The 24,286-nt window shown below is 52.7% G+C and overlaps 8 protein-coding genes across 8 annotated transcripts; 5 read left to right on the top strand and 3 right to left on the bottom strand.

The window, feature by feature from the left end:
• Positions 1-137: 137 nt before the first annotated feature.
• LTS14_003792 (uncharacterized protein) lies at positions 138-2,906 on the bottom strand (the record flags this gene model as incomplete). Its single annotated transcript, XM_064836495.1, has 1 exon — positions 138-2,906. One exon carries the CDS (start codon positions 2,904-2,906, stop codon positions 138-140), a length of 2,769 nt encoding a protein of 922 aa, XP_064695886.1.
• Positions 2,907-5,041: 2,135 nt separating this feature from the next.
• RPN2 (proteasome regulatory particle base subunit) lies at positions 5,042-8,706 on the top strand (the record flags this gene model as incomplete). The annotated part of the gene is made up of 3 exons (XM_064836494.1): positions 5,042-5,181; positions 5,299-8,335; positions 8,398-8,706. The coding sequence occupies 3 exons, from the start codon at positions 5,042-5,044 to the stop codon at positions 8,704-8,706; spliced, it is 3,486 nt and encodes a 1,161-aa protein (XP_064695885.1).
• Positions 8,707-9,072: 366 nt separating this feature from the next.
• On the top strand, positions 9,073-9,693 carry LTS14_003790 (uncharacterized protein; the record flags this gene model as incomplete). Its single annotated transcript, XM_064836493.1, has 1 exon — positions 9,073-9,693. One exon carries the CDS (start codon positions 9,073-9,075, stop codon positions 9,691-9,693), a length of 621 nt encoding a protein of 206 aa, XP_064695884.1.
• A 261-nt stretch (positions 9,694-9,954) lies between these two features.
• LTS14_003789 (uncharacterized protein) lies at positions 9,955-11,161 on the bottom strand (the record flags this gene model as incomplete). Its single annotated transcript, XM_064836492.1, has 4 exons — positions 9,955-10,121; positions 10,179-10,732; positions 10,783-10,924; positions 10,978-11,161. 4 exons carry the CDS (start codon positions 11,159-11,161, stop codon positions 9,955-9,957), a joined length of 1,047 nt encoding a protein of 348 aa, XP_064695883.1.
• Positions 11,162-15,669: 4,508 nt separating this feature from the next.
• Positions 15,670-19,019, top strand: LTS14_003788 (uncharacterized protein; the record flags this gene model as incomplete). The annotated part of the gene is made up of 3 exons (XM_064836491.1): positions 15,670-16,024; positions 16,168-16,274; positions 16,335-19,019. 3 exons carry the CDS (start codon positions 15,670-15,672, stop codon positions 19,017-19,019), a joined length of 3,147 nt encoding a protein of 1,048 aa, XP_064695882.1.
• An 824-nt stretch (positions 19,020-19,843) lies between these two features.
• LTS14_003787 (uncharacterized protein) lies at positions 19,844-20,476 on the top strand (the record flags this gene model as incomplete). Its single annotated transcript, XM_064836490.1, has 2 exons — positions 19,844-19,853; positions 19,890-20,476. 2 exons carry the CDS (start codon positions 19,844-19,846, stop codon positions 20,474-20,476), a joined length of 597 nt encoding a protein of 198 aa, XP_064695881.1.
• A 1,156-nt stretch (positions 20,477-21,632) lies between these two features.
• Positions 21,633-23,913, top strand: LTS14_003786 (uncharacterized protein; the record flags this gene model as incomplete). Its single annotated transcript, XM_064836489.1, has 7 exons — positions 21,633-22,095; positions 22,453-22,811; positions 22,889-23,205; positions 23,258-23,295; positions 23,407-23,462; positions 23,521-23,632; positions 23,693-23,913. The coding sequence occupies 7 exons, from the start codon at positions 21,633-21,635 to the stop codon at positions 23,911-23,913; spliced, it is 1,566 nt and encodes a 521-aa protein (XP_064695880.1).
• Positions 23,914-23,986: 73 nt separating this feature from the next.
• On the bottom strand, positions 23,987-24,283 carry LTS14_003785 (uncharacterized protein; the record flags this gene model as incomplete). The annotated part of the gene is made up of 2 exons (XM_064836488.1): positions 23,987-24,122; positions 24,168-24,283. The coding sequence occupies 2 exons, from the start codon at positions 24,281-24,283 to the stop codon at positions 23,987-23,989; spliced, it is 252 nt and encodes an 83-aa protein (XP_064695879.1).
• Between the last annotated feature and the right edge of the window lie 3 nt (positions 24,284-24,286).

Below are 24,286 nucleotides of genomic sequence, written 5' to 3'. Positions count from 1 at the left end.
TAGGAAAGAAATTGCAATACGATGCTATCGAGCCTTTCGCACAAAAGGCGAGGCAAGCTATCTCTACCATGACACTACGCACTAATCCTTCTATAACGGTTGTCAATGCCTTCAAACTAGTGTCTAGTGCACAAGAATCAAGCTCTCTGCCTCGTCAAGAACGTAGCATTGTTCAGGAACCCCTCCACAATCCCAGCAAACCCATTCTCCCTCCCTTGCTCCATCCTCTCCATCTGCTCGCGGAGAACCTGGGTATCGACCTCGATCTCCAGTTCGTAACTCCCCTTCCCACCGCCTACTTTTGTCAGATCGATCTGGTAGATCTGATGTTTATAACTCAACCTATCCTTCTCCCGGTCAGGCTGGACACGCGAACTTGAAGGCCACTCATCTCCCATTTCGGCGACGGAGGGAAGGGTCATCAGCTCTTCGGGTGGATTTGGATCGTGCGGCGGCGGCATGAGTTTCGCTTCGAGGTTGAGGGAGATACGACAGTCGTATTCGCCTTGTGGGCCGAAGATGTGGAGGTCGGAGATCTTGTGCTTCACTATGCGTGCGGTGACTGCTCCAGTGATTTGGTCGGTGGTGGTGCGGAGTTTGAGGTCTTTCGAGTTGTGCAAGCAGTGGCGCTTGAAGGAGGGCGGCAGGGTTTGGAAGCCGACGGCGGAGAGAGGTTTGAAGGAGTCGATTGTTTTCGGGTGCGAGTACTCCATTGGAACCCTGCAATCGCTTCTGGACGCGAGTAGCTCGGCATTGAGGAAGTCATTCATGGCTTTGTGCTCGTGAACCTCCATTTTGCTCTCGAAACGAAGATTCCTCTGTGCATAGTCCTCACTCAGGACAGTGGATGTGAGGATCGGCATACTGAGTCTCTCGTCGCCCTTCATGATCCGGCCGATCTTACCCTCGATCTCTATCTCGACGATCCGTTTGTCATGTGGTATATCTTTGAGCTGAGACATCTCGCGGTAAAGCCAGTCCATTGCACAGCGTTGCATATCTGGCATCGGGTCGTGGTATTTGAGCGACTTCTCCCACCTCGGTAGGCTGAGACAGTGTTGCATCTGCATAAGATCGCGATTGAGAGGCGGATCATCTGCCCATGGTCGTTCAGGATCTACACCAGGTGGGAAGCAGTTGTCGTCTTGCGACATTCGGCAATTCCTTGCCTGCTGGACCTGCCCGTTCGGTCTAGGTTGCTGTTGTCGTTGCTGCACCGGTGCCGGCGGAGGTGCATGTTGCTGTGCGCGGCCATTGCTTACGCCATCCTCTTTGGCATTATACATTGGATTTTTTGGAGATAGCCTCGCCCAGATCGGCTTGATGAAATCTGCATATTTTCGCCCACTCCTTCCACGTTTCGCAGGTGGCTCCGACGATGGCTCTGTCTCGGCAGGACGCTTAGTACTAGCTGGCTTGGCATCGAGCATGTGAGTGTCGCGAGGCTGTTGTTTGTGAATCGCGTCATTATTAGGCCCCTGTTGCGAAGAGATTTCCTCTCGCGAATCCGCATTTTGCACAGGTGTGACTTCCGGAGATTCGTGACCTTTCAGATCGTCGGACTGATTTTGTGTGGTTGATTTTACTGGCGCAGGCGGCGGCGCAATGTTAGACCTCTTCGGTTTCGGCGATGGCCGCATGAATTGATATGCTTCCTGTGGCTTCCTCTTCGGTGCCATGTTCTCCTGTCCTTCTGTACTCGTCACTGAGCTGGCAGAGGTGAGCAGGTGATTCATGTCCATACGCTGAGGCTGATGCTGAATTGGAAGTTGCGAATGATTGTTGGGTTGAGACAAAGAATTCTGTGCTAGCGGCGGCTGACCCGTGGCTGGGTACGGCGGTATGGCCTGTGTGACGCCATGCAGTTGTTGTGACTGCGGTGCGTTGTGTGAAGGTTGGGCCACAGCCAAGTGCGAGTGTGTGGTCACGTGGCTCGGTGACTCCAATAGCGACGCCACACTGTGCTGGTGCTGCAGTGAACTGCGTGCACTCGGTACTTCTTGTTGACTGCTTTGTCTCGAAGTCTGGGAAAGTGCACGGGGTAGGACCTTTGTCTTTGGACTGACTGACACACTACGTTCACGGTCCATTTGACTGAGGTAGTCGCTTGTTCGGCGAAGATGCGGTGACTGGCGGGTATACCCGCTTGGCGAGTCTAATAGATTACCAATACTCGGCTGATGCTGCGCAGGAGAGGCTACAGTCATGCCGTTTGATGCGCCAGATGATTGTCGCTGATGGTATGGGCTTTGCGCATCGTGGAAGTTTTGGCCGGATGTTCGTGAGTACTGTAAGGGTGGCGGACCAAGTGGTGTGCTCGGCTGCGAGTGCTGATGCGCATATTGGGGATGATGTTGCATGGGCGGTGGTGCATGCGACATTACTGAGAGCGGGCTTTGGCGTAATGACTGCGGTGTCTGGCCATGATGGGACGAAGGCGTCGGCGAGTGTGAGGAGCTCTGAAGGCCGTACACTCCAGGTGGATGCCCTTGCAGACTATGCTGGCCTGGTGAAGGCTGCGTATATGATGGGTAGCTATGGCTCGATGGCCGGGGTCCAGGTGTCGTTGCTGGGTGGGCCCCATAGTGTGGATAGCTGCCAGTAGGCTGCTGGACGGCTGGGCTCTGCGAAGTCTGGTTTGGGAAAGGATATTGCGACCCCGGCAGACCTTGCGACGGCGTGCGTAATGGTGTCAAGCCTGTGGTCTGTCGTGACAGTGGTGCGCCGGGTGGAGGAGCATATAGTGGTGTGGTCTGCGATTGTGGATAGCCAGAAGATAGTCCATTGGCGCTGGGGGTGGCTGGGATGGAACGTTGTGTGCTCTGCCTCTCTGGCGATGCCCGGCTCTGACTCTGACTCTGCTTCTTCTCCGCCGATCCATCATTCAACATCGCCGAGAGATCCATGGTGCCTTCCTCGAACTGTGCCGCTCTGGCTAACCTCTTGACGTCCGCTGTGCCGCCTTATGTGCTCCTCAATATGTATGCGCAGACCATCTGCCTTCCCTCGCTATCGTTTCCTCATGCGATGCGCACCACCGCGCTCAGGCGCAGCCCCTCCTGATGCTCTCCAGCTCCTCCCTTTTCGGATGATCGACGCAAGGCTTCGGCGTTGGCGGTTGCGCTCGAGTTACCCGCAGTCGCGAACACTGCAGCATGAGCCCCAGGTATACAGCAGCTACTGGCGAAGACCGATAAGATGTTTTACAGAGATGAGAGCTATATCTCTCTTGGCGGTGATGTGTGAACTATCTACAATTGAAGACGCGGCGCGGCCATGGCTTGGCACTCCCGCCGAGTCACAGCGAACGATACACAACACCACTCGCGATCGACGACTTGAAGCACGCTTACCATCACGTATACATATCGCCCTGGTCCGGACGACACAGTCGTGACCCTCGTCCTGCACATTTGAATTGGTCACCATACTGGCTGCACTGTAATACTGATGCTGGGTGTGATCTTTGGTCTAATGGTAGAATATGGCTAATCAAAATTAGGTTGAACTTCCGGCTACTCCGCCGAGCCGCCTGTTCGGTACCAGCCTACCACTCCTCCTCTAATAGTACATGTATTCATCCATCTCAAGACCTCTCGGCAATGACGATTATCAGGAGCTCTGTAAAGTCTCCGTACAGCGTTAGGTCGACTTCTCTCGGTCCCAAGCCAGTAGACCTCGTCCTGTAGCCAGCGGCCTCAATACGTACCACCACTCACATAACAGATCCGCAAACGTGCCGCCATATGATTCAATACCATACTTCAGAGGACAGCACAGATGTCATGGCCTGCTTAACATAAGTCGAAGCCGCACCAGGCATCGAAGACCGTGTTCGGCGCTGCGCAGAGTATTTACACGTCCTTCCACTCTGCCCAGCTCAGGGAGATCGGTCCCACCCATCGGTACCTATGCTTAGGGCTCAATGACTGGAGCGAGAAGACTTTGGGGAGAAATTTTTCCACAGCGTCGTGCCACCCTTGCAAAGGTTTTCGTCATCTTGATAATAGCCAAATATACATGGCGACCGCGGCGATAGCACACCCAATCATGAGAGTAGATGTAGCTGAGGTTTTACCACCACCACAGACGTTTCGAAGTCGTCTTCGGACCACGGAGCATCTTGTCGGCCGGGCAGCATCTGATCGTCTGATATTCGTTTTGGCAATGTGAAGGGACCAGCAGCGTAGTCATTCCACAGACTGCCAAAGTCAGCAAGGAGTGATGCCCGCATCGGTGTGCTCGATGGCTGAAGACGAGGGGTGTGTTCGTGATCATCGTCATGGTAAGCTCACTCGCAGTCCAGCCTGAGCTCTTCACTAATCGGGGATTACGCGAGGCTTACTGCATATTTACAGATGACGAGTACGTCGACATCGAATAGATCAGATCATGGTAGTCTACTGCGTACTACAGAGACTGCTTTCGTGTCGCGGCACAGGAATAATGACGCCGGTGGGCTTAAAGCTATGGGATGGTTTCTGATCAGCAGTCATCGAGATTTCGGAGGCCGTATGTATCTAGGCAAGCCACAAATATCGAATGCCAAGGTCTCGCACCTACAAGTGAAGATAGTTGCCATGGGTTGTACACAGATAGCTTGTCTTGCTATGCTCTCTTGGCCTTCTGATACTACTGCATTCATAGGGCGCACCTTGACTGCATGACTCGTGCTTGATGCTCAGCAATTAGGGCTTCGGGAGTCTTACCGAGGCGCCCGACGATGCTGCGCGTGTTTGCCTGCGGGAGTCGAGCTTCGATTGGCTTCTGCTCACACGAGCCACGATTCACGCATCGACGAACACATCTCCGCCTCATCATCTTCCACGAGTGTGTACTGTCGCCTTCATCCTGTCCTTCTCGACTATACACGGCTACATCCGGCCACAACACACCTCTAATCTCCATTATTGGGCAGCGCGCCACGATAGCCTCCCTGTCAACACTACAGCCACTTTACCTTCATCAACGTCCATCATCTCGATAGCAAGTACGATCAAGGCACTGGTGCATCTGAGTAGGAGTAGGAGCGAGGGATAAGATGGTCGGCCTCGTGTCTGCCGCCGGTGTGGTGGGCTTCTTATCCGAGCCGGATCAGGCGCTACAGGTCTTTGCGCTTGAGAAGCTGAACGAGGATATCGAGAGCGTATGGACGGAGGTATCAGGCTCCATTGGACAGATGTGCGTATATCTTCCCCTTCATCCTGCCTTCTTGACAGCTGCCACGTGCTGTGGTTTGGTGGCGCAGAACAGGACATTTGTGTGACAAGGACCGGCACGCTGACGCATCCATCGTAGAGAAGCACTGTACGAGGACGAGAAGTTCTCACACCGCGAGCTGGCAGCTCTAGTACTCTCGAAGATCTACTACAATCTTCAGGAGTACAATGAGGCCATGGTCTTTGCCCTCGGCGCTGGCGACCACTTCGACATCGAGAACGCTGACGAGTATGAGGAGACCATAGTCGCCAAGTGCATCGACACCTATATCTCGCTCTGCGCACTGCACAACCCTCCCAAGCCAGCATCGTCCACAATCGGTGCCTCCGAATCCGGTGATAGCACCTCAAGCAACCCAAATGCGCCACCCGCCGCTGCCATGGCTATGGGCTCACCCACAATGCCATTCTCGCAGGCGGTCCTGCCATCAAAGTCGCTGCTGAGCAGGAAAGATGAGAACACTTGGGACGCTTCAGCGCCAGGAGGCGGCAATGCTGGTGTACCTGGTGCACATCCCCATCCCCTGACTCTCCAGAACGTGACCAAGAAGAACCTTCAGTCAGTCATTCGGAGGATCTTCGAGAGCTGTTACGAAGTGGGCGCATACAAACAGGTGGTCGGTATCGCAGTTGAGGCTAGGAACATGGAGGTCCTCCGTGAAGCTATTCTGCGTGTCTCGAAGGCGGAGAAGAGCAGCAAAGGGAAAGGTGCAGCACATTCCGGCGCAAGTCAGACCGACGAGCTCATGGAGTACGTTCTTGATATCTGCATGAATGTGGTGCAAGAGCGTGGCTTTCGGAACCAGATCTTGAAGCTCATCCTGGAGTTGTTGAACGACATTCCGAGCCCGGACTACTTCTCGATCGCACGATGCGTAGTATATCTCGACCAGCACGCCATGGCGTCGAACATGCTGCGAGAGCTGATACAGAAGGGCGACGGCAAGTCACTAGCGATCGCGTATCAGCTTTCGTTCGACCTGTACGAAAACGGCACGCAGGAATTCTTGCAGAAGGTCATGGAAGAGCTACCAGAAAGCGAAGAGGAAAAGAAAGAGGAGCCAAAGGCCAATGGCAATGCTGTGCGGCCTGCTACACCACACCCGAACGAGGCTGAGGAGACAGATGAGTCGACACAGCTGCTATCAGAGCTACAGGATAGTGCAGGCGACGCAGCACCTAGCTCGACAATACTGCCATCAAGAACGAAACCAAAAGCAGAGAATGAAGAGCAAGGCAAAGCATTTGGCTCGATACGGCAGATCCTCCAAGGCACCAAGAGTATCGACCTCAACCTTGAATTCCTCTTCCGATCCTCACACTCCGACAAGGCCATCCTCAACAAAGTACGAGATTCGCTAGAGGCTCGCAATAGTATCTTCCACACCTCTGTCACGTTTGCGAACGCCTTTATGAACGCTGGCACAACTGTGGACAGCTTCTTCCGGGAGAACCTGGAGTGGCTGGGTAAGGCAGTGAATTGGAGCAAGTTTACTGCGACCGCTGCGCTGGGCGTTATTCACCGAGGCAATCTCAGCCAAGGCCAGAAGCTCTTGGACCCATACCTCCCTAAGGAGAACGCGAACGCCAACCAAGGCAGCCCATACAGCCAGGGTGGTTCGTTGTACGCTCTCGGACTGATCTACACCAATCACGGCACGAACGTCCTCGACTACCTTCAGCGACAGTTCAAGGAGACGCAAGAGGAGGTCGTACAGCATGGTGGCGCACTTGGTCTTGGTGTCGCTGGTATGGCCACTGGCTCCGAGCAGCTGTACGAGGACCTGAAGAATGTACTATACCAAGATTCCGCCATAAATGGCGAGGCTGTCGGTACGGCTATGGGTCTGGTCATGCTTGGCACGGGCAACGTGAAGGCGCTGGAAGATATGATTCAGTACTCGCACGATACTCAGCACGAGAAGATTGTCCGTGGTCTGGCTATGGGTATGGCTCTCGTCATGTACGCACGACAAGAAGCCGCCGATGAGCTCATCAATGGTCTACTCGACGACGCTGATCCAGCATTACGATACGGTGGTATCATGACCGTGGCTCTTGCATACTGTGGTAGCGGCAGCAACAAAGCTGTTCGCAAGCTCCTCCATGTGGCTGTCAGTGATGTGTCCGACGACGTCCGACGAGCGGCAGTCATGAGCTTAGGCTTCGTCCTCTTCCGCAAACCCGGCAGCGTTCCACGCATGGTGGAGCTGCTCTCCGAGTCTTACAACCCACATGTACGGTACGGTGCTACCATGGCTTTAGGTATTGCATGCGCCGGCACAGGTCTAGATGAAGCCATTGACCTCCTCGAGCCCATGTGCAAGGACTCCGTCGACTTCGTGCGACAAGGTGCCTTCATCGCCCTCGCCATGATCATGGTGCAGCAGAACGAGGCCATGAATCCCAAGGTTAGCAGTATTCGCAAACAACTCATGCAGTCCCTCTCCGATCGCCACGAAGATGCCATGGCCAAATTCGGCTGCGCGATCGCTCTCGGCATCATCGACGCCGGAGGCCGCAATTGCACGATCGGTCTTCAGACACCAACCGGCAACCTGAACATGGCTGCTATCGTTGGTATGGCAGTGTTCACACAATACTGGTACTGGTTCCCACTTACGCACTTCCTCTCCCTCGCTTTCACACCCACAGCCATCATCGGCGTGGATCAAGACCTGGAGATCCCAAGCTTCAAGTTCCACTCCAATACACGACCAAGCATGTTCGACTACCCGCCCGAACAAGAAGTCAAAGCCGAGGAAGCACCCGAGAAAGTCAAGACGGCTGTGCTTTCCACGACCGCACAAGCGAAGCGAAGGAAGCTTGCGAAGGATAGGAAGGAGGGGAGGGAGAGCATGGATGTTGATACTGCTCCTGCTGCCGGCAAAGCTGATGCAGGTGAGGAGGACAAGATGGAGACGGATGATGTGGTTGATACTGCTAAAGTTGCCGAGGAGAAAGAAGGCGAAGGTGAGGGCAAAGATGCGCAAGCGAAGAAGAAGGTGGAGAGGGAGAAGGTGGGATTCGAGATGGAGAATATGAGTCGCGTGCTTCCGGGTCAAATCAGATATGTCAGCTTCCTTGAAGGAGGGAGGTATCGCCCTGTGAAGAAGGTGAGTCGCTGCCACATCTACTCTTGTTTCTTGGAACGTCACGCTGACTTTTATCATTACAGCCAACAAGCGGTGTCATCCTCCTCGAAGACACGACACCAGAGGAGTCGAAATCTCTCCTCGAACTCAAGGCTCGAAAGAAGACTACTAAGCCCGCTGCGGCACCGGGTATGCCTGGCTCCGCAGGCAACGACTCCGAAATGCCTGATGCGCTCCGGGACTTGGGGCTCACGGGTCTGGGTGTCGGGGCCGGTGCCGGTGGAGCTGCGGCTGCCGCGGGCGTGTTGACGGCTATTGATGAGGATGAGGAGGGCGCTGAGGAGGCGCCGGTGCCGGATGAGTTTGAGGTTGAGAGTGATGAGGAGGAGTAATAGATTTCTGATGTGGTTGTGGTACATGCAGTGTGCTTGCAATGTGCTTGTGTTACTAGTATTACTCATACATGGACGATCCAGTCCGTACAGGGGTGGACGCGTACAGTTGTGGGTACTTTAGAGAGTAGGGATTGTATAATTACTCTATGTTAAGCATCCACGTCTATGTGATTGGCAGATTGTTATCATGTGTAGTACTGTTTCCACAACTCCGATTGAGTCCTGTAAAGCTGGTCACGGCTTCGTCACAAAGCACGTGATAAATGTATCATGACTTTCTCGCGCCGCGGGAAGCGATGTGACTTCGTCCGCGCTTCCATACAGCCCGACCAAAAAGTCACGAGCACTGTTACAAAAGTCATCATGCCCAGACCCAAATCCTTAGACGAGTGCTGGGACTATGTTCAACGCGAATTCCTGCCTGAGAAACAACATCCACGCGTGACGTGCAACTTCTGCTCAGATCAATGGACGTCCAAGGGCAAGGGTCGCGTGCTCGCGCATTTGAGCGCGTGTAAGGGTTTGCCGCTGGATTTGTGGGAGAAGTATCAGAGTGGAAGAGAGGTTGGTGGACCTTTGCCGACTAGAAAGTCGGAGGCGAAAGTGAGGGAGAAGTACGTCAATGGTGCTTCGCGCGAAAGGCTCGAGGAGGATGATGGTGATCAAGAGGATTACTTACCTGATCTTGATGCCGACGGCGATGTTGACGATGACATGACCGCCGCACAGCAGGAGGCTGCTATCCAGGCTTGCGCTCAATGGATTTACGCTTGCGGGTTGCCGCTCAGCACTATCGAGCACCCGGCTTTTCGGACGTTACTGCAGTTGTTGAATCCTGCTTGGAGAATTCCGACGAGGGTGGAGCTGACGCATGGGATGTTGGAGGAGGAGTATAGAGGCGGAAGGGACGTGGTGCATGAATATCTTGGTCGGACGGGGAGGGTGGGGTTGGGGGCGGATTATCAGGCGCCGGCTTACTTGTGATGGCTTCGAGGTGAGATGGTGCCCTTATCGTCTCGACTCAGTATCAGTCAAGGGGCATGGTAGCTGGCGCCTGGAGGACTCACTGTCGACATGGAGGATGATAGAGACAAGTGATCACGGTAACTTTACATGAGCAGTATGATGCAATGGTCATACGTTGACATTACTTAGCTACTACTTTTCTTTCGTTCGAGCATTGCCGCCACATCGTAAAAGTCTTGCTACTTCTGTCGCCTTCTTCTCTACTTGGAACATCCGGGCCTAGGACTCGCTGAAGTCGATAGCCGGCGCTGGTGGGGCGACCTCAAGGACAGCAGGACCATACTCGACGTCAGCAGCCGTAAGCGTACCATTCTCGTTCTTAGACGTCACAAAGACGTATGTCTGGCCCATAGCCTGGGATGGGACCGCTGCAGAGATGTTCATGCCTAGAAGTCGCATCAGTACTCAAGTCGATACAACAAGTCGGACTGCAGGATGCTTACCGTCGATCTTGCCAGCGACACTGACCACGTTCAAGCCGTTGACGAAGGTTACGTACGAGTTAGCCTTGATAGTACCGTTGGCGGTGAACATGACTTGGGTGCCGGCAGTTGGTGGCATGCAAGACTTGCTGCTGTTGGGGTCCCAGGTGCTACCCCAGCCGTGCTCCTTGCCCCAGTTGTCGTTCTTCCGGTCACGAGCCTTGATGTAGGCGCTGGGCATACCGCATTGTGGCTCCTCGCACGTGCAGGTCTTGGTGTCGGTGGCGAGTGCTGGGAATGGTGTGAATGGCAATGGTGTATTGGTGGTAGGGCAGGATGTGATAAACATCGCGGCAAGGGTGTAGACTGACGTTGGGTCGAGCGGAGTCTGGAACGGGTTCGGCATTGGAACTTCACCGATGGCAGTTCGCTGGAAGGCAGTGTGCCTAGCCTCGGTGGCGAGGATGGAGCCAGCCACTGTCAGATAAGCCTTGCTGGTGATGAGACCGGCGCCGCCAAGATAAGCGCTGGTGCCGACATCCTCGAGGACGGAAGACAGAGTGATGAAGCTTGGTCTGCAAAAAGGTCAGTCTGCTGGCCAAGTCGGACAGAAAGGGTTACTTACACATCAGTGTATGGGAAAGAGTACTGGCAGGCTTGGTTTGGCGTCACCCCAGCTGCGGTCAAGGCCGCCGAGAGAGCCAAGACATGCTGTTGCTCGTCATAAGCAATGTACTTCAGGTCGTTGTAGTAGTCGGCGGAGTAGCCTGGGACCATTATCAGCACTCATCATACGACATGAGCGATGACTGATACATACCAGCTTTCATGAAGTCCTGCTGGGAGAACTTCTGAATGGCTTGCTTGTAGAAGACGTTCTCGAGATGCTCGAGGGTCAGAGCGAACTGGAGGACGGTGGTGTCGATGTTCTGGCGCTTCTCAGTGGGCAGGGCGGACACGAGGCTAGTGAGGGCCGCAGAGGCAGTGATAATCTTGGACAACATGGCGACGGTTGAATGTGGCTAAGAAGTGACGAGAGGCGGTGGAGGATGAGGGAGAAGGAGTCCTGGGTTGGCACACGCTTCTGATATATGTCCACAGTACCTCGCGGGACGATTCTAATATTGGCCAACCTGCCGTACAACCAAGATCTGCAACACGACGTAGAAGGTCTAATTAGCCTTCGTCACTTCTTGCTGCCATCACCAGGAGCCCAAGACCATACCATTTGTCACGGACGGGAAGCGTCCAGTCACTTGCTGGTCTCGCAGCGATCTCATTGCCGTTGCTGGAGGTTTGTTGCGGCATGTCCCGTATTCATCGACATATCCTTTTTACCCAGCACGGCAGCTCGAGCTTCCGGTCCATTTCTTTGACCACCAGAGCGGATGCCCTGCATCCGGTCTTAAGCAAGTAGGAAGTCAGTTGACAGCTTCTGCTCAGAATAGATTGAGGATCGCTGTTCTGCATGACAGCGCTGGTTCGTTCTGGCGTTCGTCCATCCATCCGAACCTACATTCAGCAACATTCTCTATTTGACTGTTGCCCATGGATTGTGTCGCTTACCTTGACCCGCCAGGAGCCTTGCCGCGATCGATACATGGCGGGAAAGCAGAGAATCACCAGGACTGGGCACCATCGCCCAGCCCCCCACAACCTATCTTACCATCTGTCTTGTATGTCATTGTAGAGTACAACCTGGCTGCCTGGCCCAAAACGGAAACCGTGGTAGCTCGCGGAGAAAGACTACGTGACAGGAGCTTGGTTGTGACCAGATTTAGATGTCGATCTTCGTCGCCCTCCGAAAGCGTCCATCGATCTGCAGCAGCAGAACCACGTTGGACGGAAAGAGCCCCTCTCATTCGTCATTTCTGTCCGAGGAAACGGCATGGTTAAGCTCATGCTGTTAAGGTTGCCTTGCAAGCTTAACTATATTGCTTCGACGTGCGGGGTCATGGTTTGGTCGAATGCGAGTCCGTGCCTCGAGACGTCTCACTTCTGGCCAGACGACGATCATCTTCGACTAGGCTTCATTTTGGCTCACGTCGACCAGAGCACTGCCAATGCGCTAACATGGAATCTTGTCGCGTAAAACTCATGTGACTGCGCTAGGTGGGCTCATGGAGCATCTGCTTCACCCGGCCGACCAAGGGTGCCTCTAATTTGCAGAGACGCCGCTAGTGAGCATGTATACGACGATGGGAATTTCCTGAGATACCCCTCCCGAGTCGACCGGCCTCAAGCCCTCGCTTCTGCTAGTATGCCGAGCTTCGTCTGGCTCGAATTCAAGCAGCCGAGCGATGAAAAATAGCTGGGGCGCTTCCTGCAGTCGTGGATCTTTTCCGGCTTGCTCCACGGGCTCCTAGCGCCCTAACGTCGAGGGAATTCATCAGAGAAGACGAGTCGGGTACCATAGTTCATACCCTCGCCCTAGCAGACAAAGGCAGACCTGGCTCGAAGCGGTCCAGGGCCTATGGTCGAGAGCCGCTCGTACGTTGGCGGATCACCTTGCAGCATTCTGGGCTTGGCAGGTCGAACTCTCCAGTGTCTCTGGCCTTTCTGAGCAGAGCGGCGTACTGTTCATCCTAACTTTGGCCGCGGGGTGCGCTTGTCGTTAGCTGCCATCGTTAATCTTATTTATATCTCATTTATGCGCGGCGTATTTTGCTGAGCGATTCGCGGATATCGAGTGGGGCCAGCCTGATCCAGTGGCTGCTTTGCACGACGATGGACGTGAGCACTCGAGATCGATGGAATGGTGTCCAAACTTCATCGCGAAGGAGGAGACTTCAGTTCTGTCTCCGGGACGCGGTGTACGAGGTATCCCCGACTCCCCGGGCTGCGCAGGCCATGTCCTAGGCACCAATGGCCAATGTAACGCGATCTTACGATCGGATAGAAACGATGTAGCAGCGTTGGCTCAAGACTCGCCACCCTCGCACGTCCGACGCACTCTCAAGAGCCTGAGCACTGCGCAGAACTCTACGGAATCTGCCACTCTCTTAGACGCCCATGTCCAGGTCGACTCCAAATGGTCATAACGAGCGATCTTAGGTGGAGCTGAACGGCTACACTGGAATGAAATCCCCATCCTTTGGACCTGGTGTCTAGTCAACGTCAACAGGTAGGGTAATATGTACCCGAGAGTCATGGAGAGCGCCACAGAGCACGCTAGAGACTTCATCGTCCATGACCTGTTCTCGCTATACCGCATGTCATATTCTTGGTCCAATGCCATACGCAGATTTCCTATCGCAAGACATACATCGCCTTCTTCTCTCGTGGAGTTTCTGGTGGTTCCTGCTTTGCAACGATGGCGTAGTATCGTCCTTCAGTGTTTGGTCCAGGAAGTAAGGACATGGGCTGTACAATCATTCGCTGCGGCGGAAGTCGCCTCGTACTCGAGAGCTGTAGACCCGTCGACTTCATCCGACTCCTTGATCGGCCATTACATGGTCTGCTTCACCAGACGGTTTGCTGTGGTGCCTGAAATGTACTCTAGTGATAGCCGATGTTGCGTGGATTAGACTAGTCTATTGGTTCAGGTGTATTGTTGTTACGTACGACTGAGGCGGTAGGCCCCGTTCGTCGAGATCATCTGAGGGTGTGCTAGCAATTTGTGATGTTATATAAACTATTGTTAGAAACCTCTTTCTTATGTACGATCATGGAGCACAGTAGTCAGAGAATCTCGTGAGTACTAGTCCAATGTCTATAGTCCTCACTACTGATGTGATCGAAATGTCCTGGACTCCTGACAGGCTTATACACACGTCCACAGCCTGGAGTGCCTGCATAGATCAATATGTAGCTAAGGTAGTATGCAGCAAACGACATAGCGATATTAGAGAGATTATTACTCTCTGCACGAATCACGCAACGTGTCGCCGTAAGGAGAAGCGAGGCGAGGGGAAGGTGATGAGCGAGTGAGCTAAACACGCTTGCAAGAATGATCGAGGTCGGGTAGATTGATTACATGCATGGTTGTATAAGCGAGACTCACCGGTAGTCCTCGCTTCCCACTCTTGTTTGTGTCTTGGACCACACCATAGAACACGCCAAAGTGCTTTTTGCGCTCTATCTTATGCCACAAGACTAGACGGCTCGGCAGCACACCCGTCCGGGATCAGCACAAACATGACGACCGCGAAATATGTTCCAATAGGAGGGCCATTTGCTAACATTATACAAGCAAAGGTGTACCGCTATGTGATCGCTGCTGTGGCGGTCATCGGCCTGGCAATCTTTACTTGGCAAGTAAGCCGCTCCATCTATACCGGCTGCAATCATTTGGCAAACGCTCCCTGCTCTCTGCCAGGATTCAATCATACTAGGATGAGGTGGGTGGCATGAATGCGAGAGTAGCATAGATCTGCCGCAATCTCTGATCTCGTATCAGCAAGAACGTCGCTGTCAAGAGAGCTACACTGGCCGCTGGATCACCCGGCCGCTGTACAACACATAGACATATTGCCCAAGCTTACCTGTTGCAAACTATACACTGGCATTTTCGCGACTCAGCTACCATCTCGGACTCCAAGGTCTTCGGTGGCGAGCTGCATATCGCCGATTTCCGCAAGTTGGCCTGTTCGTTTGGCTCATCAATGGACACAATTTGATATCCACGATGTGCCGGAGCAAATGCTATAGCAAATGCAGATAGCTAAGGGGATCGAGCAAGCACAATTCCTGAGTCTTCACAAGATGATCCACGTAATAGTTGCGGTTTCCATGAGGCCTTCGTGGTATTGTTCTACTCTACATGTCGAAATCCTCTATTTATCGGCTAGCTAGTAAGGGGCTGTAGTAATTTTTAAGGAGGTATACAATTAAACGTATAATAGTTGTCGCATACCGAGACGTAGGGAATATATATAAATAGTATCTCGACGAGCGCCGACTATTATAATATCCGCTTATCGCCTTAATAATACCTTATATTAGAGAAGGACTATAGTAATACTTAAGAGAAAGGTAATACTACGTTCTATATACGTTATAACGCTATATCTAAGCTATTTTTAAAAGAGTTCTTTTAGTATTACTCGTCGAGATACTATTTATATATGTTCCCTACGTCTCGGCATGCGACAACCATTATACGTTCAATTGTACTATATACGCGAGTGCGAGCCTTCTTATGGCGTCTACTACGCCATCCGCGTATTTGATACTGAGCCACTACTACGACGTAGTATTGATATCAATTGTGTTTCCTTCTCCATATAGAGGTCACGATCGATACTGGAATTACATCAGGCTCGTTGATCTCCAATAGTCTGTGTTTTCCACTGGGCCAAAAGCCACATGAGGCACCAAGTCCGACGATCAGCGAGCTTGGGATGTCCAGCCTTGCATGAGTGAGCTCACTCGCAGCCTTGGATAGTGCAGTGTACCACATCCACGGGGCGACTACCAGCCGGGATTGTAGAAGCGAAAGATGTGTTTATTGACTTGGCTTACGATCACTAGCCAGTAGAGGAGGCTATACTCGTCAACTCTTGCCACATCGATGGCTGCGAATAGCATTGAGCTGGTGCAGCTTGCGAAACTCGAAGCTGAAGTCTCCACCGATGGTCTCACAACCCAGCACATATATCAATCCCCGCCAATATGGGGATTCGGAAGCGTAAAGAAGGAGGTGGTGTGGAAGAGAGTGTCATCGATCGGAAGCGGTGGGTTTGGAACAGTATACAGGGAAGAAGCAATGACTAGTGAGGACACTAGAGATGTAAGAGCCGTCAAAGCTGTACGAAAGCCTATGTTGCAGCATGCCAGAGCAGTGAGATATGACAGAGAACTCGAGGCTGTAGCACGATTCTCGCAAGAAAAGGTGAATTGGCCAAATTCGCTGTGTCCTCGTTACGGTATGCGAGCAGTCTGAAACCCATATGCTTATGTGAATAGTACAGGGAGTATTTCGTACAATCTTTCGGATGGTACGAAACGCCGTCTACTATACTTTTTGCTATGGAGTTCGTGGTTCATGGCGATCTTCATCAATACCTAGGTCTTCCCATGCCAGAGAATGAGGCGCAACAGATTGTCACCCAAACGCTGCAAGCCCTGCACTTCATGCATGACCTTGGGTACGCACATAGAGACCTCAAGCCGCAGGTAGGTCGAAGTTAGTCGATGCTGTAGCTAAGAGACTTGGAGTAACTTGTCCCGCCGTAGAACCTGCTCGTTTTTAACAAAGCACCACGATGGCATATCAAGCTTGCAGACTTTGGCCTGAGCAAGCGTATCGTCGCCGAAGCTACATCTTTGCGTACTAGTGCGGGAACTCCAGCTTTTCAGGCGCCAGAAGTACTAGGCTTCGGATCCGATGACGAGGACTTGTCCGACGACGATGAAGCTCAAAGATCCTACACTAAAGGCATTGATATCTGGGCTGTAGGAGTTATCGCATTCTTGTTGCTGACAGGAGAGACCCCTTTCCCACCATCCGAGCCTCGGGTCTTGAAAAGATATACCAAAGGAAAGACAGCATTCCCAACTCAGCGACTTCGTCAGGTCAGCGCACACGGTTGCACACTGGTACAGGGATTGCTGGCTCCTAAAGCTGGTAACCGACCAAGTATAGCCGCCAGCCTCAATCATAGCTGGCTCCGAGGCAATCACGTTCTCAAGGATGTCAGTACCACGTCACAACTCAGCGCGGCATCTGGAAGGTGGACCATACAAGGTGATACGAGTGGTGTGGTCCATAGAGATACATCACCGAGGCAAAGTTTTAGTACTCACGGACACGCCACCGACCAGGCAAGGGAGGGGAGGACGATAACGGCTCGAGAGAAGAAGTCCGCACCTGAGCAAATTGCCAGTGAACAGAAGCCACGTCCTCCATCGGGGCAGGACATTGCTCAGGTTGAACGGGCACTCACAAGACTACAATCACCAAGAAACGGGCAGCCACTCTCAAACGAGCCAGAGCGAGAGGGTTCGTTGCGCCGTGAAGGTAAATATTATGATGCTACGTCCAAGATCTCGATACCTGACATTCGGACTATTACCACTAATGCAGAGCATGATGAAGCTGTTCAAAAGCGTGTCATGAGCAATGGCGCTCACCGCATTGATTGGACAACGACAAAGACGTCCAACTGGGCCCCAGAGAAAGATGTCACCACCACGAAACCGGGTATTGTCCGAGGATCGGGTATTTTACCGCCAGTGCCGGACATTGATGAGGAGGCACGGGCACACACAAACCCCGACTCATCAGAACGAATACGGCCTTTTTTGAGAGAGCGCAAGCAGGTTGAATCCTTGGATCGCGAAGATAGTACTTACGAGGTCTCGTCCAGAACTGCAGCAAGCGGCGTGTCAACTATTGCAGGAGGCACGGAGCATGAAGAAGCCTCCGAAAAGCGTGTTGCTGGTGACAGCGACTGGCGCAAAGGCGTGCTGGCAAAGCATATGGTCGACCAGAATCAGGAGATCGAATACAGATCCAGGCCAGTCGGTGTTCGTCGAACCTTCGATATATCTCCGCGGATGCAGGATCTCGGGAATCGCATACGGCCACCTAACGGAGATAGGTCACCGACACCAAGTTCACCACCAAGTGTGCTGGAACGAGGACATAGCATGGACGATGATGGCAGAAAGCATGCACCTCGCCTAGCGACTATGGCCAAACGCTTCTACAAGGACTACAGGAAGAGGAGCTGTCCCAAAGCACAATTGATAGATAGTCCTGAAGCAGGCATGCTGGCCACTGTTAATCACAGTCACGCGGCCAATGTATCTGCTACCGAGTTTTCGAACACGCCAGCAGCACTGGACCAACAACTCGAGGATGAGTCTTCAGGACACCTCGCTGGCATTGTTGACATTGAATGCTATGCTTTGCCTTCACAAGATTCCACTAGCAAGAAGAAGGTCATACCCTTGCTTCTCGATAAGGCCAAGTGGACCCACCAAATGTCTTCGATGAATGGACGACGCGCGGTCTTCACCACTAAGTCTCCGGTCTCGGACATAGGTACCGAATCGTGTGTTGTAGACACCACGACTGGCGTCATTGTTTGGCCTTTAGACGACAATGTCTGCCACCTCCATATAGCTGCTCTCTCACCAGATGGACAACGTCTAGTCCTCAGAGACGACAATGTTCTCACTGTGGTCGAGCAGCGTACAGGAGCGCTCATTTGGTCAACAGAAGACCTAAGATTCGATGACATGGACTCGCCATGCTGCGCCTACTCTCCGAATGGACAGCAGGTGCTTCTTCCTCAGGCGTCGGCAGTGCTCTTCCTGGACGCGACGAATGGTAAAAGAATTAAACATCTCCGGCCTTTTAAGGGTCGACAGGGACGTGAGATCGATATGTGCGTGGTGTGCTCTGCAGAGTCTGGACGATTTGTGCTTGGAAGTCGTCATGGCATATTTCTCGTGTGTGACGCCAAGAATGGCCAGGTTTGTCAAGCAGTAGACTTCACTGCCACAGATAGACTGTCTATGGTAGTGTGCTCGCAGGATGGGCGTTGGATGACTGGCGTGGCCGGGACGACTGCCAATGTCTGGAGCACATCAACAGGAGCGAGACTCGAGTGGCTTGCCGAAATGAAGTCATCAGTCATAAGAAGTGCTCTTTCTCCTAACGGTATACAAGTAGCGCTAGTACGCACACCTTCAAAGGTGGAGATTCGGGACTTTACCACCGGGATCTTGCTAAGGTCGCTCTATCTGGAGCTGGAGGAGAAGTCCGCCTGGTCCAAGGTCCATTTGCATTCGATAGCATTTTCCCCTTGTGGACGCAGTGTATGCCTGCTGGTTGCGCTACCCAGTGGGCTGAGGTCCAGAGCACTAACAAACGAAAGCTGGATATGGGATCTGGAGACTCGTGCGGTATAGACTACAGCAGCAGGTAGATCAACTACTTCACGACCAATGGCACTTGTCCTGAAGAGACCGTGAGATGGACTGATACGCCAAGGATGGGACTGATTCTAGACGACATAGACGACAATCAGCACATCGTCTTCTCTGTGGATGGACGGTGAGCAGCAATCTTCGCTGACTATCACAAATCAGGTCTTCAAGAAGCTAGCACTTCACATGCCTTCGATACAACAACTGTGATCTAGCCTGGCGAAGCAAAGAATTCAATCTGAATTGTGAGATGGCCGCCTTTCCACCTCACGGAAGACTTGTAGATCTTGAAGCCCAGGCAATACCAGAGCCAAGGCCACGTGGGGTGCCACGATCGAGGCGGAATTCTGTACCGCTCTGGTTGTCTTGTTACCCCTAGAAGCCTATCAATCATTCTGCTGTTCCTGAGCAAGGTTTGGTACGGGGCCTTGTACTCTTTTGCGGCTCACCGATAGGACTGCCTCCATGCCTGGTCACCCAAGGACGAGCCAGGCGAAGGGCCCTGATCAATTGCGCTTATATGTCATTCTGCTTTGCGAAGAAATTGTTTTATGAAATTACCTTGCGTTGCGTGGCATGAGACCTAGGGCTCGCGAGTGACTGAGAAGTCACAGAACAGATAGTCTGCGTAACAGTCCCGACGGCCGTGACATAGTTACTATTGGTGTATGGAGTTCCCCAGCGGCGCGTCACGGCACCGTGACGGGCTGGGATCCCGGGGCCACCCCCGAGTCGAGGTCGCGGTTGTTGCGGCGAGCCTGGCGTGACAGTGACGATGGATGAATTCAAGCGTCTCGCTAACAATAATGGTCACTGGTGTGAAGACTGACCTAAAAACAAACCCTCTCGCAGCGAAGAGTCTTGGCGGTACGCCGCCTGTCAAATCTCTGCACAACACACTCCAAGGACAGACGACTGCGTCTTTCACGGATCAAAGCGGCTGTACAGCAATCTCAGCATACTATGGCAAACGACCACGAGCAGGTGCAGCAATTCTGCCACCCAATTGGTCGTTCCAGGTCTACGTGACGTACGGTGCCATTGCGCAACCGGCTCTAGATCTGCCTGAACGACTTCTCACAGCCATCAAAGCACCAGTCCTGGACTCCTATCCTCTGCGCCTAGATGTCCGCTTTGCCCCCAGTGCAAGCGTCGAGACTTGCGTGGAGCACTATCGCGCAGATAAAGCTGCTAGGCTAGAAGCAGGAGCCCCATTACAAGTACTGGACCACTACCAAGAATCGTATACGAAGCTCAGCGTCTTTGTTCAGATAGAGCACGAAGACTGGAAAGCCAAAGGAGCGGCGGTGGTGTCGTTTGACATGACTTCGGGCTTAGATGATGAAGGCGACTCTCCTCAAACCTCCATCCAGCGCGATGTGCAATGGGGTGATTTGAGGAGAGCTTCAGGCAACCCAGTCTTTGAACCTGCTGCATGATCTTGCAGCGGGCACTGGACAGGATGAGTTGAACGAGGAGTATCACGGCAGAATCGAGCAAGGACGTTCAGAATGGGCATGACTTGAAGCGAACCCAATCTGTGACTACCTGTGTCAGCTGCACTCTTCGTGTCGTGCCATGGAGTTCAAGCATGAATGGTCAACCGACCACTGTTCCCTCTAGAGACACCCTACTGAGAACGACTTATCGGTGTAGAGAATAAGGCCAATCTCCTGGAAGCACTGAGAGATTGAGCATCAGATCCATAATTGCAGGCTTCGCACGCATGACAGTCTTCGATTCTGGCGTTGCAAGTGTACCAACCAGGACTGCGGTCCTCTGGGGGAGACTTTGATCCATCAATTCTCGACAACGCCAAGAGTACCTGTTTCGGTCGAGGCAGTCCTTGTCACTATGGCTGAGACATCTATCTACGAGCAAGCTCGACTCAGGACTACGACACAGCGTGCGAAGACCAGTACACGTAGCATCCTGCCTTCTTCGTCGTTGGCGTACGGTTTCACACCTGATTGAGGCAGCCCTCCGTGATTTCGACCAGTCTTATAACCCGGGATCTCAGAAGACGAATGAGGACGTCCTACGCACGCCAACGGCCAGCTTCCATGTGATCTTCGTGTCCCGCGGTCTTTTCTTGTCGATCGATGTATGATCACTTCTTGAACAGCTGCTGGCTCGCCTATCGTTAAAATTATGGACTCTGGTAGGCCAGGAAATGAACAAGTGTGTGACTTTAGCGTCCCTTAGCATAGTAGATGTGGTGTGTGGAATCGACACATATGGCGCTGGTGGACCGTTTTGAGCGCCTCTATCATAAGATTATTCGTCATTGTCGAGTTTGCACTCATCAATAATGACCTTTTCTCATCAGTCGACGGGAACAAACCCTCGAAAGATCTCACCCACGTGCCGGCCAAGCCCGGGCGATCTCGGCTGTCTTTTCGCCGCGTGGGTTCGACACTTCGTGTTGCTGTGTCGCGTGCCATTACCCGCGGACACTACCAGTGGGTCTTCCAATGCCATGCGAAAGATAGTGAGATAGATTCCTTGGCGCCGAAACAACAAAGACTATGCTCTGCCCGCGCTCGAGGACTGATAGCTCTCCACTCCAGTTTCGGGACTCGAACGACCACTATCATGGCTCACTTAATGTCTGAAGACACGAAAGCGCCCTACGAGTACGCTCAGGATCAAGCGCCACCCATTCATGAATCTGGCGATATCTGGGAGAACAACGATGGTCTTCGCCGGCGGCTCGGAAATCGACAGATTCAGCTCATTGCCATTGGTGGCAGTATTGGAACAGCTCTCTTCATCAGCATAGGCACTGGCCTTGCTAGCGGAGGACCTGGTAGCCTGTTCATAGCATATACGATCTGTACACTACTCCTCGGCCTTGTAAACAATTGTATGGCGGAAAGGACCGTGCTAATGCCCGTGTCCGGCGGGTTTGTTCGGTTGGCAGGGAAGTGGGTCGACGATGCTTTTGGATTTATGGCAGGATGGAACTTCTTCCTATACGGAGCCCTTCTCATACCTATCGAGATCACTGCCTTGACGTCTGTGCTGGCATTCTGGTCTCCGGATATACCTCCGTGGAGTAAGCAGTATTGCGGTTTTTGATACTGCGTGACAGCAGGCTAACTTATCGGCGTAGGCGTGCCGATAGCTTGTATCATGCTGTACAGGTGAGAAGCCCAATGCAGCAACACTCATCTTCTCAAGCAGACTCCATGTCATCGAATGCCCAGAAGCAGTAGCTTATCTCCCTTGCAACGAGCGAATATATTCCTGAGCGAGCAGCCCATAGGCAACCAATGCTGGCGTCTAGTGTCTTAAGTCTACTGAACGTGCTGGCAGTGAAAGCTTACGGAGAAGCCGAATTCTGGCTGTGCAGTGAGCACCAATACCACGGCTGACGTCCGGACCTGACTGCATTACTTATGGTACTTTCTAGGTGGGAAAGTGATTCTGATCGCCCTCCTCTTCTGCTTTACTTTCTTCACAATGGTCGGCTGCAACCCCCAACACGACGCCTATGGCTTCCGTAACTGGTCCCATCCCGGCAGCTTCGCGGAACACATCACTACTGGCCCACTAGGGCGCTTCGAAGGCTTCCTGGCTGCTCTATGGGCTGCATCCTTCCCTATTGTCGGACCAGAGTACGCTTCCATGACGGCGGGAGAAGCCAAAAGACCTAGAGTTACCGTCAAGGATGCGTTCAAGACGATGTACTGGCGATTCGGAGTCTTCTTTATAATCGGAGCGCTGGCTTGTCGTATTATACTGCCGTATGATGATCCTACGCTAGTCGATGTGAGTCCACAAACTTCCAACCAGCCGGCTTCCTGTACCGTCTTTCCATGACTTTGGTGACTGACAATAACTACTAGATCCTCAGCGGCAAAGCAACGGGCTCAGGTACAGCGAATGCCTCTCCCTACGTTATCGCAATGAAGAACCTCGGGATAAGCGTCTTGCCACAAGTGGTTAGCGTCCTAATGGTCACATCAATCTTCAGCGCCGGCAATACCCTGACCTATTGTGCGACCCGCAGTCTATACGGTCTGGCTCTCGAAGGGCGAGCACCTAGATTGCTGCGCAAGTGCACGAAGAGCGGTATTCCGATATACTGCTTTGCGGTCGTCATGGTCTTCCCATTCCTCTCGTTCTTGCAAGTTAGCAATTCTTCTGTTGTTGTGCTCAACTGGTAAGATAGTGCTTAAGTCTGCGGAATACTATGAGACGCTGATGATTATCAGGCTCGTCAACCTCATCACAGCTGGTGGCATAATCAACTGTATGTTCACTTACGCACATCCTTTGAGCCATGGAGCTAGAGACAGCGACTGACAGCATGACAAATATCGTCATGACGAAACCTATATCTTCTTCTACAACGCCTGCAAAGCTCAGGGTATCGATCGACGCACCTTTCCCTACACTGCTTACTTTCAGCCATACAGTGTAAGTCATTGGTAATCTTTCAACCCAGCCAGCAGACAGGAGCTAACGAAGTATCAAGGCATATATCGGGTTAGCATGGATGATCTGCATTGTGACCTGCTACGGCTACACCTCCTTCGCGCCATGGTCGGTGACGAGTTTCTTCACATACTACACTATGGTGATCGATGGTACGTATACTGACACAGTCCTCGTCGACGACCTCGAGAGATCGCTGATTCTCGCCTTAGCTCCAGTCCGCTTCTTCTTCTGGAAGTTCTTCAAAGGCACGCGATTGGTGAAATCAGTGGAGGCCGATCTAATCTGGGAACGCCCTATGAATGATGCTTACGAGGCTACATTCGCTGAACCTGCTATAGGGTTCTGGCGAGAATGCGGTCAGATGATCGGGATTGGACGCGGTAAAGGTCGTGGCAAGGCTGAGGCAGACGGTGAGATCCATACAAGTTAGTGGAAGGTACTCTGGGCGAGCATTTCGTTCACTGACGCTCGTGAGAGCAGATATACAGGTGTCTAGCTTCGCTCTACACCTCATCGAAGGTATCGAAGTCGACCAGGTCCTTCTCTTTATGGCTCGTATCAATCGATGCGAAACCCTCGGCTTCATCAGCACGATACTGATGCTCGGTCTCACCAATCTTCATTCCACCACCTGACATCCTAACCAATAGACCTTCTAGAGCATAGTCATACCCTCCTACACACCCCATGATCTCCCCTCCCCATGCAACCATCATTCTCAAGCCAGCCAACACCTGCTCCGGCTGCACCTTTAGACTCTGCTCATTAGCGCCCGTGGCTACAAGTCCAGCAGCCTGCATCTC

This window comes from Recurvomyces mirabilis (assembly GCF_035927965.1).
Source record: "Recurvomyces mirabilis strain CCFEE 5264 chromosome Unknown scaffold_8, whole genome shotgun sequence".
Lineage (NCBI taxonomy): Eukaryota > Fungi > Ascomycota > Dothideomycetes > Mycosphaerellales > Teratosphaeriaceae > Recurvomyces > Recurvomyces mirabilis.
This window is presented reverse-complemented; position numbering and strand designations above follow the sequence as displayed.